This window comes from Acinonyx jubatus, chromosome B4 (genome assembly GCF_027475565.1).
Source record: "Acinonyx jubatus isolate Ajub_Pintada_27869175 chromosome B4, VMU_Ajub_asm_v1.0, whole genome shotgun sequence".
NCBI lineage: Eukaryota > Metazoa > Chordata > Mammalia > Carnivora > Felidae > Acinonyx > Acinonyx jubatus.
Genome location: NC_069387.1, coordinates 39,341,864 through 39,354,460, shown reverse-complemented (window position 1 = coordinate 39,354,460; position 12,597 = coordinate 39,341,864). Strand labels below are relative to the sequence as shown.

Genomic DNA, 12,597 nt, shown 5'->3' with positions numbered 1-12,597 from the left:
TTCTGAATTTGGGAGTTACTTGGCACAAGGCCACAATCTGTAGAAACTAGCCTTCAATGTGGACAAGCAAATCCTTCCATTTGGCTTCTCTCTGCCTCTGTCCACCAGAAAGTCACTGCATTCCCTTCTCCCACACCATGGTTGAGGGGGAGAGTTTAACAGCAAAGCACTAGTCCCTCCATCCTCCATGACTTTCACACCAGGGCTGCACTTTTGTGAACAGGCTTCATGTCTGTGAGAATCAGGCTTGTTTCACAGAGCTGTTGAGAGCCATGTTAAACAGGGCTTAAAGCCTGCAGACAAAGGAGAACTCAGAAATGCAGTCCCAGGAGACAGCAGTGGGGTCATAAGGGGTCTGATCTTCTCATGCCTTTTGGCTCCTTCCCCCCACCCCGGCCCCGCCCCGCTGATGGTTGAGTCTGATACCGTACCATCAGGTGGCATGTCATAAACAGTCTGAGGCAAATAGAGTTCATTCATCCCTCTGTCTGTGATGGGCAGAGGGGGCCCAGCAAAAGAAGTTGACAATCAAACCACTAACTTTCCAAGTGATCTACCCCAGTGAAGGTGGTGTTTGCTCTGACTTCAAAACCAGAAACAGTAAGTCACAGACTCCTTTCTAAATTTCAAAACAAAAACAAAACTAACACTTGCCTCAACCAAGTAACATTTTATTTCCTGGGATAAAAATAAAGAGAATGAATTATCAGAAGCCTATCTTCAACATCATTAAAATGCTTTTCAAAGAAAGTTACAAGAATTGTTTAAGGCGCACAAAAAAGGTCAGATTTTCCTTTCTTCCAGAACATTCCCTGCCCTAAACTCAAAGCACCAATACCACATCCCAGAAAAGAGAGAGGCTTATAGACACAGGAACCAGAACAGCCACAACCAGGGTCTCTGGCTGTAATATACGTATCACATAAAAACATCACAATAACTCTCTCTTCCACAAATACAACATTTCTGGAAAATGTATCCAAAATATCTCCATCTGAACTACAGTACAAAAATCCATTCACCAGCCATAAAAATAATATTTCCCCCTATACACAAATAAAATCATATGTAAAGCAAATTTGGAACACATGGAGGGGGTTACAAAATCTCTTGGGATCTGGGCTATTTAAAGTTATTTTTGTTTGGGTTATCCCTCTGCTGGGTATAGGAAACTGGCTACAAATACATCCATTTACAGTGCCCACCATTTCAACAGCTCCTGCGTCATGGAATGTGGTACTTTTTAAAAATAGGCGACCCTTGGTGTCATGGAAAGAAGAGGAAAAATGGGGGATCAAGGGAGGGAGGGGGAGGAACAGAAGAAGTGGAAGAAGAGGGACAGACTTCAAGGTGGGCTTGAAATACTCTGTGGTATGAAGTAGATGCCCAGACTCAGGAGGCCTCCCCCATTCCTGTCCCACTACCACCAATCTGCCCAGGCTTCCCCTTACAAATCCGTTTCCCGGCTCGTGTCCAGGCAGAGGGCATAGAGGGACCTCCGCAAGTCCACATTGCTCTTGGCCTTGAGGTTACATTTTTCCAGGGGGCAGCTGCCCCTTCTGGCTCCGTCTGCATTCTCCAGGGACACCCCAGGCTTGCACAGGGACCCCTTGCTCCAGCTGGCCTTCCGAGGGCCTCCACTGTCCAGCCCTGCCCCATGGCTCTGGCTGCCCTGCTCTTCCTTAAGAGCTGCCTGCTCCTCGTGGTCTGTCTCCCGGTGGTAGAAGTAGTTGAAGTTGGAGACAATGACCGGCACAGGCAGGGCGATGGTGAGGACCCCAGCGATGGCACACAGCGAGCCCACAATCTTGCCCCCTACAGTGACAGGCCTCATGTCCCCATAGCCTACCGTGGTCATCGTGACTACTGCCCACCAGAAGGCATCCGGGATGCTGGAAAAATGGGTCTCCTGGTTGTCAGCCTCTGCGAAGTAGACGGCACTGGAGAAGAGGATGACCCCGATGAAGAGGAAGAAGATGAGCAGACCCAGCTCCCGCATGGAGGCCTGCAAGGTCTTGCCCAGGATCTGCAGCCCCTTGGAGTGGCGGGACAGCTTGAAGATGCGGAACACCCGGACCAGGCGGATCACCCTGAGGATGGCCAGGGACATGGCCTGCTGCCCATTCTGGCCACCTCCTCCTCCACCCCCTGGCTGTTGCTCTGCCAGCTCAGTGCCCAAGGTGATGAAGTAAGGGAAGATGGCCACAACATCGATGATGTTCATAATGTTCCGAGAGAACTCTGCTTTGCTGGGGCAGGCGAAGAAGCGTACAAGCAGCTCGAAAGTGAACCAGATGACACAAGTGGTCTCTACAATAAAGAAGGGGTCTGCCAGGGTCCTAGGCAGGAGAGGTGCCACCGTAGGGCCAGAGGGAGGCGCCAGAGCCCCGCTGCCATTCCCCCCCCGGGCTGGCCCAGGAGGCTGGTGAGGCGCTGGAGGATGGCGGAGCAGCTCGCGTTCATCCCTGAACTCAGGTAAGGTCTCCAAGCAGAAGGTGATGATGGAGATGAGAATGACCAAGACCGAGACGATGGCGATGCCCCTCGCGGACCCCGAGCTTTCTGGATATTCAAAGATAAGCCACACCTGGCGTTGGAACTCGTTGCGGGGCAGGGGCTTCTCCTCTTCTTTAATGAAGCCCTCGTCCTCCCGGAAGCGCTCCATGGCCTCATCCCCCAGCTGGTAGAAGCGGATCTCATCTGCGAACACGTCCAGGGAGACGTTGACCGGCCTCCGCAGGCGGCCCCCCGACTGGTAGTAGTAGAGGATGCCATCGAAGCTCGGCCGGTTGCGGTCGAAGAAGTACTCGTTCCTCAGGGGGTCGAAGTAGCGCAGGCGCTTGGCTGGGTCCCCCAGGAGGGTATTAGGGAACTGCGCCAGCGTGCCCAGCTGCGTCTCGAAGCGCAGCCCGGAGATGTTTATAAGGACGCGCTGGTGGTGAAGGGACCCCGCGCCCAGCATCTGGTCCTCTGCCATGCCCAAGGCAGGGTCGCCTTCTCCCTCCTCGTCCTCCGGTGGCAGCCGTCGAGGCTGTGGCAGCTCCTGTGGCAGCGGCGGCAAAGGCCGCCCTCCCGGGTCCACTCCCCTCTGCGCGCCGCGCCCCTTTGGAGCCCGCTCTTTGGGTCCATCGCCGAGCCCAGCCGTCGGGGGGCACTGGAGCTCTCCCCCTATGGCCTGGCCACAGCCTGCCCGGGCCTCACCTCCTCCTCTAATGGTCATGGCACCGCCGTTCTCCAGGGGCACCAGGGCGATCTCCATGGCCAGGGGGCAGGGGGCATGCTTCGCCCCTGCTGACCGGCGTCTGCGCCCCCCACCTCACGCCCCGCTGGGCGCCTCGCGTCCGGGGCTCTTCTCGAACCGTCGGCCGGCCCCCCTGTGGGGCGGGCTGGGGCTGCTTGGCAGGATCCCCTGGCTCGGTCCTGACGTCAGGAAGCTGCTGCCCCGCTCTCAGCCTCGCTCTCTGTTCTGGCAGCCCGTTACCAAGCAGCCAAAGCCTCCTTCCAGCAGATGCAACCTTCAGCCGCCCCTCTCTGGCTGCGGGGCGGTGCTCTGCCTCCACCCTGCGCGGCTCCCCCGCCTCCTCCCTCACCTCCCCCCCAACCCCGCCCGGCCCCCTCCCCTCCTCTTTCCGCCTCACCTCTCGGGGCACGCAGCAGCGGGTGTTTTCCCGGAGGCCACTGCTGGGGCCCCGGGCAAGGAGAGGAAGGGGGGCTGAGCGGGGCGCAGCCGGGGGAGGGAGGGAGGGGGGAGGGAACGGAGAGGCTGGAGGAACAGGTTGTACCCAGAGCGCCCAAACTCCCAGGGCAACCAGATGAGAATAGCTGTGGATTTCAGTTCACCTGGGAGCTCGCTGAACGCCTCTGGACTCCAGGGGAAATGAATTGCCTTGGGTTGGACGGATGAGACAAGAAATAACAGTCCTATTCTCTCTTCTTGGGGAAAAATTACAGACAGGAAGGGGCTGGGCGGAGCTCCTGCGGATCTAGAAATCTAGAGATCCATAGCAATGGAGATACCTCCAGACCAGTGGAGAAGCCTGTCTCTTCCCATCTTCCTACACACCCAACAAAAGGTTAAGAGCTGGCAGTGCCCCATGCCATTGCGCTGGGACAGCCCTGATTCCCAGTCCAGAAAGTGATGGCCCGCGGAACAAATTTGCTGAGGACACACAACTCCTCCATGCTCTCTCCACAAATCTCTTTATAAAAACCGTTAACAGAGAAGGGGAGGAGGAAGGGAAAGATCCTGGTGAGAACTGTGAAGCTTGGAGCTAGCAACTACAGCTTTGTGAAGAGGGGTTTGGGGGGGAGGGAGGGAGGAGGGGCAGGGAGGTTGTGGAATCCCAGGGCTAGAGGACTCCCAAGAGTAGAATAAGAAGCAATACTTACCTTGCTCCTAGGATGTACTAGGTTTACCCTCAGCACTTTATGAATACTGACCGGTGTATTCCTACAGCAATGTGTTTTCTGAGTACTATTACTATCTATCTCCATTTCCTAGGTGAGGAAAATGAGACACATGGATTGACTAAATTGTCCACGGTCATACAGGTAGAAAGTGGTGATGCTGGGATTCAAATCCAAGCAAGCAGAGCTTGGGCCCTTGCTCCCTCCAGTCTACACCTCTACAGAAATGTGTAACCCCTGTTCCAGGTACAAGTGCTCCCCCTTCCTGGCATCTGGCCTGAGAGCTTTAATTTTCTCCCTCGGGAGGCAGGAGGTTGGCTGAGTAACAGCCAAGTCTCTCTAGGTTAGGAAATGGGCTATCTACCCCTGCCCCAGCCCCTGTGGGGTTTTAGTGGACAACAGAAATATCTTTCAAGTCATATCTGCCATCTCCAGACATAGCCTCCAGATATTTGTTGATTTTAAGTTACCATAAAGCCGCTGTTTCTGAATGTTCAAAGTTCATTCAAAGTTTGTCTCTTTTTGTTCCTGTATGTTGTTTATTGTTAATATATATGGATGTTACGGCCTCTTGTCTGGAAATGTATCTGCACATAAGGGAAGTTTGGGAAACTTGCTACGGGGTGCACAAGTGTATGCTGGAATAGCAAGGTGTGCACATAGAAGCTTGTGTCAGGTATGAAGAAATAGGGCTTTTCTGCATGGGGCCTTTCTGTGTGTTGCATGAAGGTGGATGTGAATGTGGTCTATGTAAATGTTTTCATTGTGTGTGGTTCTGTGCATGGGGGGTGGCTGTCTTTGCAAATGTGCCTGGGTGAGGAAGGGGCAGGAAAGTGAAAATCAATATGTGAGGGTATCACTGTAACCACAGAGCCTTGTCCTCCCCTCCCTAGACCTCTGCTATCCCTGTTCCATCTGCCCTGAGTTTTTAATTCTTCTCTGGCTCTCAGGTTGTCTGGTCAGGATCGGGTTTGCCCCTGGGAGCCTGGGGCCTACTGAGTTTGTAGAGGGTGAGCTCAAGAGACCCATGTCCACTGAGTCGTCTTTACTGATTCATGCACATTGTAATACAGGGATGCCATCTTGGTTCACACAAGGGCTCTGCCTGAGCTCCCTATGGGATAGAGTCCTCAGGACCTTGTCTTCCAGGGGCCCTTAGAGAGACTGTTCCCTGAAGAATAAGAGCACAACATAAACAGTGCTGAAAAAGCATATAAAGCAGGTTTCCTTTAATGTGGTATTTCCTTCAATCTGCTTTCCATACATTTACCAGCATTTATAGATTTCTTGTACAATTATCTTCAGATGTCACATATGGCAGCCATGGGGGTATACTGGGAGGATGTGCTTTAAAGAAAGCAGTTAAAAACTGAGAACAAACTGAGGGTTGATGGGGGGTGGGAGGGAGGGGAGGGTGGGTGATGGGTATTGAGGAGGGCACCTTTTGGGATGAGCACTGGGTGTTGTATGGAAACCAATTTGACAATAAATTTCATATATTAAAATAAAATAAAATAAAATAAAATTTCTTAGAAAAAAAAAAAGAAAGCAGTTGCTTTTCAGCTTCAATGAGTGCCATTAGCTGAGAGATTCCAGCCATTAGCAACTTCTTACCCTTCCTAGGCAGCCCTCTGCCAATGACTGAGAACAACACGGTTCCAGGGACCTGGCCGTTTATGCCCAATGCAGAACTCCTCTGCTGTACCTTACCTTCTTTGCCTTGGATCTCCCCCATTGGGTTGGCCATGACTTTGTAAGAAATATGTTTCAGTCTGAGACTCCATTCAACCTTCTTCCTCATCTCTTTGCTTTCACAGGTGTCATGGGATCAGCATCATGGGCTGAAGGCTTTCTCTACTGGCTTCTGCAGGCTCTTTTCTCTTTCTTCTATCACTTCCCAGTAAACCTCTTGCACTCCAACACTAACTGATCTGTCATATAACTGAAACTTGCTCCCCCCCTCTACCCAACTAACCCTAGGAGATAAACCCCTTCACAACAGAGCTTCATGTGCACCATCACCTGAGGATCTGGTCCAAACAGACTCTGATGCAGGGAGAATTCAGACCACATTTCAGACAAGACCTGCAGTAATGCTAAGGCTCTTGTCTGAAGGTCGCACTTGTGAGTCACCTCCTCTCAAACAAACCCCAGACAGGGCCTGTGAAGGAATTACTTAGACACCTGGATTATGTCCCCCAGAATGAGATATACAGAGCAGACAAATGGGAAGTCTTCCCCTAATTCATCGGACTGGTCGTAGTAGACCACAGAAGGACTTGGAAGGTATGCAGAACCAAGAAAAAAAAGAATATATTAAGAGAAGTAAGGCATTGATGGGAAGGAGGGCTGGGGTTGAAGAGAAAGGAGATAGATAAGAAGAAGAGGAGAAAAAAATCCCAAATGCCACCTTTCTTAATCCACTCAAAAATAATTCATTGAGCATGGACTATGTTCCAGGTTCTGGGAGGATACTGAGAACAAAGACAGACATATTTCTTAACTGCTGTGGAGTTATATCTTGGGGGAGGCAAAAGCCACTAAGCATCTAATTTTCCACTGGTTGCTTAATTGCAATTTTAAGAGACACCATGTAGAATGTAGGGTGTTGTGAGATTAGTGGGGAGCCGGACATCATCAAGGACCCAAGGAAGTTTTCCTGAGGTGGTGATGGGGAAAAAACTATTCCAGGTGGAAAAAAGAGTATGTTCCAAGGCCTCAGGGCTGGTTTGAGGAATTGAAAGACAGTGTTGTTGATGGGGGGCTCAGAAAGAGTTCTGTGAGATGGGGCTACAGAGGTGGAGGAGATCCAGATTATGAAGAGCTCCCTAGGTCATGTTTCATGATCTCCCCAGAAAGATTCAATAATACTTTCTTCCTTCCACCCTCAGACACTCTGCTTGTGCTTCTATGAAAGCAAGTGTGCCAATGTACTTCTATTTTACTCTCCACTACTTGTTTTTAGTCTCTTCTCCCCTCCACGTCTGCCAGAATATATCTTAACTTTATCTCTATGTGTGTATATGTCTATCTACTTATCTTCCATTTATTATCTATCTATCTATCTATCTATCATCTATCTATCTATCTATCTATCATTTATAATACATAGGTAGGTAGGCAGGTATATGGATAGATAGATAATAGAGAAAAACAGAGGTATCTTGAAATCAAAGTCCATACGTTACTCATCTCATTTCCCTTACAACACCAAACATCGTGTTCTGTTCATCTTAGGAATTTCAATAAGTATGTGTTAAATGCAATTGAGTTAAGAGAAAGGAGCTCAGCTATGGAGCAGAAAGGGAGGGGAAACAGGGATAGGAACTGAATCTGATATCGGAGATTAACTAAATAGTCAAAGTGATCATGGAGCTGGAGCCCAATCAGAAAAATGTAAGACTCATTTGGGTGGCCAGATAGGGGAGGTGAATTAAATGTGCTTTGGCTCTATGTTCAGGTTATATGCATTATCTATTATGACACAAAACAGCTCAATTTTGTGTATAAGAGCAACTTTGTGGGGCACCTGGGTGGCTCAGTTGGTTAAGCGGTTAAGCGTCAACTCTTGATTTCGTCTCAGGTCATGATCTCACATTCATGAGATCAAGTCCTGTGTCTTCAGGCTCTGCACTGACAACTCAGAGCCTGCTTGGGAATCAATCAATCAGTCTCTCTCTCTCTCTCTCTCTCTCTCTCTCTCTCTCTCGCCCCCATGTCTTTTCCTCTCTCTCTTAAAATAAACATTAAAAAAAAAAACAACTTTGTGGCTAAAAACAGTTTAATATATAAGACTGTGCAATTTAGTTCCTAGATTGAGATAGTATTTGAGACCTAAAGTTACCATAACTGTTTATTGTATAAGACTAAACGATAAAGCATAAACGTCCACTTAATTTTCATCTAGGTCAAGGGAAAAGCTTCCACCATTAGGCAAAATTTAAAGGAACAGAAGGAGGCAAAAATAAAATTGTGTTCTAATTATGCCAGTAGTCTTTCCTGCCAAACATCAGTTTTGCTGCTCTACCTTGGAGGGTGTTACAGACCTGGGAACCTCATCAAAAATGCAATGAGATGGGAGGACGCCAGGGTGGCTCAGCCAGTTGAGCCACTGACTCTTAATTTCCTCTCAGGTCATGATCTCAAGGTCTCGAGATATAGCCCCTCATCAGGCTTTGTGCTGGGCGGGGAGCCTGCTTGGGATCCACTCTCTCCCTCTCTTTCTTCCCTCCCTCCCCTCAAAATAAATAAATAAACAAACATTTTTTAAAAAATGCAACAAGAGGGTCCTAGCAAGAGCATGGGCTGACAAACCATTAAAGGTACTAACTTTGCAAACCATTAAAAGTACTAACCAGTCTGTCCAGGGCTCAGGGCTCAATTACTCCTGCTCCTCCTTTTTGAGGGAGAAAGAAAGGCTCTGCTTCTACCAACACCAGGCTTTCTAAAGTTCCGAGGCACCATGCATGGCTGAGAGATCTTAGATTTCTTAAGGAGGAAAGGTACAATCTGAGCCATTTCCCCAGTCCCCCTGCTATCACTCTGACAAGCCAGTTATGTTGAATTACTGTCATCCCAACTGAGTCTCTTCTTCATTATAAAAGGAAATTGAACAAAATCACCATTGTGTCTCCTCCATGAGGGAAGCTGTCACCCCCAAATTGGGAAGGCTTGCCTTCCCCCGACCTTCCCACAACTCCTTGATGTTATGGAAACACAGAGTTTCTGAAAGTCAGGAGAGAGGGTTCAGGGTTTCTTAGGCTGGAGCAGGGAGAACCGAATAGGAGGCAGCATAGTTAAAATCAACCAAAATACATAGTTTTTTTAAAAAAAAATTTTAAGAGGAAAACTTGATACTCTGGGTCTTACTGCTAAATGTTACAAAGTATATAATCCTATGGCTCATTACTATTAAGTAATATCACAAAGGCATATTATCAAGCAATAACTGGGAATAGAGTATTAATCAGCAAAAGGGTAAAGCTGTCTCTCTCCTGATCCCCTCTCCCAGATGCATTCTGCTTCCAGATCTGTAGTAGAAAACATCTTTAATGAGGGGGGCAGCTGTTCTTCCTTCCCTCCCTTTCCCTTCTCACTTGCCCCTCAATCTGACACCTTGGGAAGGAAGCCCTGGAAATGACCTTCCTTTCCGGATTGATGGGAGCAGCAGAGGTGGAGTCAACAAGGCACACATACAAAACAAGTGTGCACTTGTGGGGTGGGGGGAGGGGATTTATCTGCTGTGTTAGAGATGGAAACAGGAGAAGACGGTGAACAGCAGAAAGATGATGTTTAAATGACCCAGATCCTGAGACCTCAAGCCTAGTGCTAGGATTTCCCGTTTGCAGGGATTAAGATGAGAGACCATTCACAAATCAAGGCTCACATCTGGAGCTTGGCTTTTTCTCTCCCTCCCTCACTCCCACCTTCCCCAGATTTAATCCAGGAATAAATTCATTAATGGGTCCACTGCATTTTCAGAGCCAAACATAGAAAGGGAAGTGACCTAGATGCACAGGGACTGGGAGGTTCAAGGGACGGCTTGCCCTGATGAATAATGGTTTCCCTCCCTCCCCTTCCCTCCTCCATTGATGAACTGGTGGATTATAGGTACATCATGATTATTTTTCATGCTCTCTCATTTTCTCCTTCAACACACCTCACTATGGTACTCACTTATAAACCATGAAAACTTCCTGACTTTGAAATTGTGAACCAGTAGCTTCATGTGTTGTCAGGGTTAGAGGTGTCTGAATTTTTTATACTTTGTCAATACCATGTGCAACTTTTATTTCCTCACTCTCTGCGTAGGCATCCAGATCAAGGAAGGCATTAGTTGAGAATTTTGTATTCAGTGCCTTCTCTAGCTGAATTGTTGCCCACATTGCATAAAAATACAGTATGAATTTAGGTTATGTATCAAGATATAGGAACAAAGTACTTTATTTTAAAAGTGCTAAGCAAATGTAAGAGAGGGTTAAAGAAAAGTATATTTATTTATTTTAAAAGAGAGAAAGTGAGGGAGGAGCTGAGGGAAGAAAGTGAGGGAGGGAGAGAGGAAATCCTAAGCAGGCTCCACGCTGTCAGCGAAGAGCCTGACACGGGGCTTGATCTCAGGAGCTGTGAGATCATGACCTTAACCAAACCAAGAGTTGGACACTTAACCAAATGAGCCACCCAAACACCCCTAAGACAGTTTTCTTCCTATGGAAGGAGCATCCTTTCAAGCTGGAAAAACATATGATCACTACATAATTCATGCAGGCCAGGCAGCACCCATTTTTCTCAATGTTCCTATCAAAATAAATCCTCTTTATTCTGATTTGACAAAAATCATGAAACAGGATTAGGGCTCAGCCTCAGTTTCAATGTCACTGGACCTGGAGGTAGGGGCTGAGTTGGAATGGCTTGCAGAGGCTTGCTACCCCCAAGAACAGTTCATGGAAGGGCAGTGTCAAGGTCAACGGGAAGTTTATGAGGAATGTTATTTCCCAAGTCCCTTCTCAGACCTACTGAATCAGAATGTCAGAATTCCTACAAGGAATCTGTTTTAACAAGCTTTCTGGGGGATTCTGATGCTACCAAAGTTTGAGAACCAGTGTCCCTAGAGGGCCTGTCCTACTCAGGAGTCTGGTCCTTTTATTAGACGCTGTGTTGCATAAGGAATTCAGAGGTTCGGAAGTTCTTTGAGATAAATAGCTTAGTATCTGGATTGAGGTAGATTCCAGTCAAGTTCCAGCAACACCTCTTATTTGTTATGACATTCAACCTTTCTAGGCCTCAGTTTCTTCATCTGTCAAATAAAGACACTAATAGTGCCTACCTCCTGTAATTGTTTTAAGCATGAAAATGTCTGGGAAATTGCAAGCACTCAATTGATATTAGTTAATATTGTTAATGCTAGCTAACCTTAGTTGCCTGTAGTGACTAATGGTGTCATCCTTCTGTTAACCGAGTCATGGTGCTATGGGCTCCCAGTTTGGTGGAAAGTGAAACCTGATGCCTGGGTATTAGCCTCAGCATTCTCTGAGTGATGGGTGTGGGGCAAGCCATTCATGATCTGGCTCTTGACTTTCTTGCTAATATTACTTTCCTATTGTTACTCTAACAAACTACCCCAAAATTATGGCTTAAAACAACATAAATTTATTATCTTATAATTCAGGAGGTTAGAAGTCCAAAATTCATCTTTCTGGACTAAAATTGAGGTGTCAGCAACGCTGGTTCCCTCTGGAGGCTCCAAGGTGTATTCATTAGAGGCCACCTGCATCCCTTGGATTATAGCCCCTTCCCTCATCCTTAAAGCCAGCATACTTGCATCCCTCCAACTCTGCTTCTTTTGTCACATCTCCTTCTCTGTGTCTTCTTCCATCTTTTAAGGACCTTGGTTTCCTATTGTATGATCCTTACTTTAATCATATTTGCAAAGTCCCTTCTGCTATGTAAGGTAACATGTTCACAGGTTCCATGGATGAGGACCTGGACATCTTTGACAGACAATTATTCAGTCTGCCATTATTCCCACCCCTCCCAGTGACACTCCTAGGGTGGGGCTTTGAGTGCTGAATGGAGCCTAAACTGTTAGCTTGTCAAATCATTTTGTTATACAGATAACAAACACCTGGAGGTTTTCCACCTGAGAAGGATCAGAGGCAGAGCAACCCATTTCCAACCAAAGTCTGCAGACTCCAGGTTCAGTTGTTTCTCCAGCAGACAATCTCTCTGCAGCGAGGAAAAACCCATGAATGACCAGTCATGTCAAATCATAATTCTCCAGACCCAGACTTGCTGGAAGATGAAGGGCAACTCTAAAGGCTAAATCATCCCATGAGTAGGTCAGTCTCCCTGTTGTGGAAGAAGAGTTTATCATGTTTTCTGCTCTAAGAGCTGTCTCTCTGCTTCTGAAAGGCCCTGTGCATGGATGAAATGTTTGCGAACTTGAAGCCTGATCTCTCATTAATCACTGCCACTTCTCGTGAAGTGGGAGGCAGCATGATTTCTCACACACGGCCATCATTTCCTTCTCTGGTAAAGACAGTAATCTGAGGAAGGGCAATTATCTCAGCAGAATTGCCAACCTTGCAGCGTGACATTATCGACTGTTGGAAATTACATGGTATTCATTTGCTGCTATTTTAATGTCTGTCGCCTTCTATTTCCCCTTCTCCAGCCCAACACCAACCCCCCACC

The 12,597-nt window shown here is 47.7% G+C and overlaps 1 protein-coding gene across 1 annotated transcript; it reads right to left on the bottom strand.

Annotated features, from left to right (window-relative positions):
* Positions 1-650: 650 nt before the first annotated feature.
* KCNA5 (potassium voltage-gated channel subfamily A member 5) lies at positions 651-3,586 on the bottom strand. The gene has a single exon (XM_015061411.3). The coding sequence runs from the start codon at positions 3,257-3,259 to the stop codon at positions 1,448-1,450; it is 1,812 nt and encodes a 603-aa protein (XP_014916897.2). The 5' UTR covers positions 3,260-3,586; the 3' UTR covers positions 651-1,447.
* Between the last annotated feature and the right edge of the window lie 9,011 nt (positions 3,587-12,597).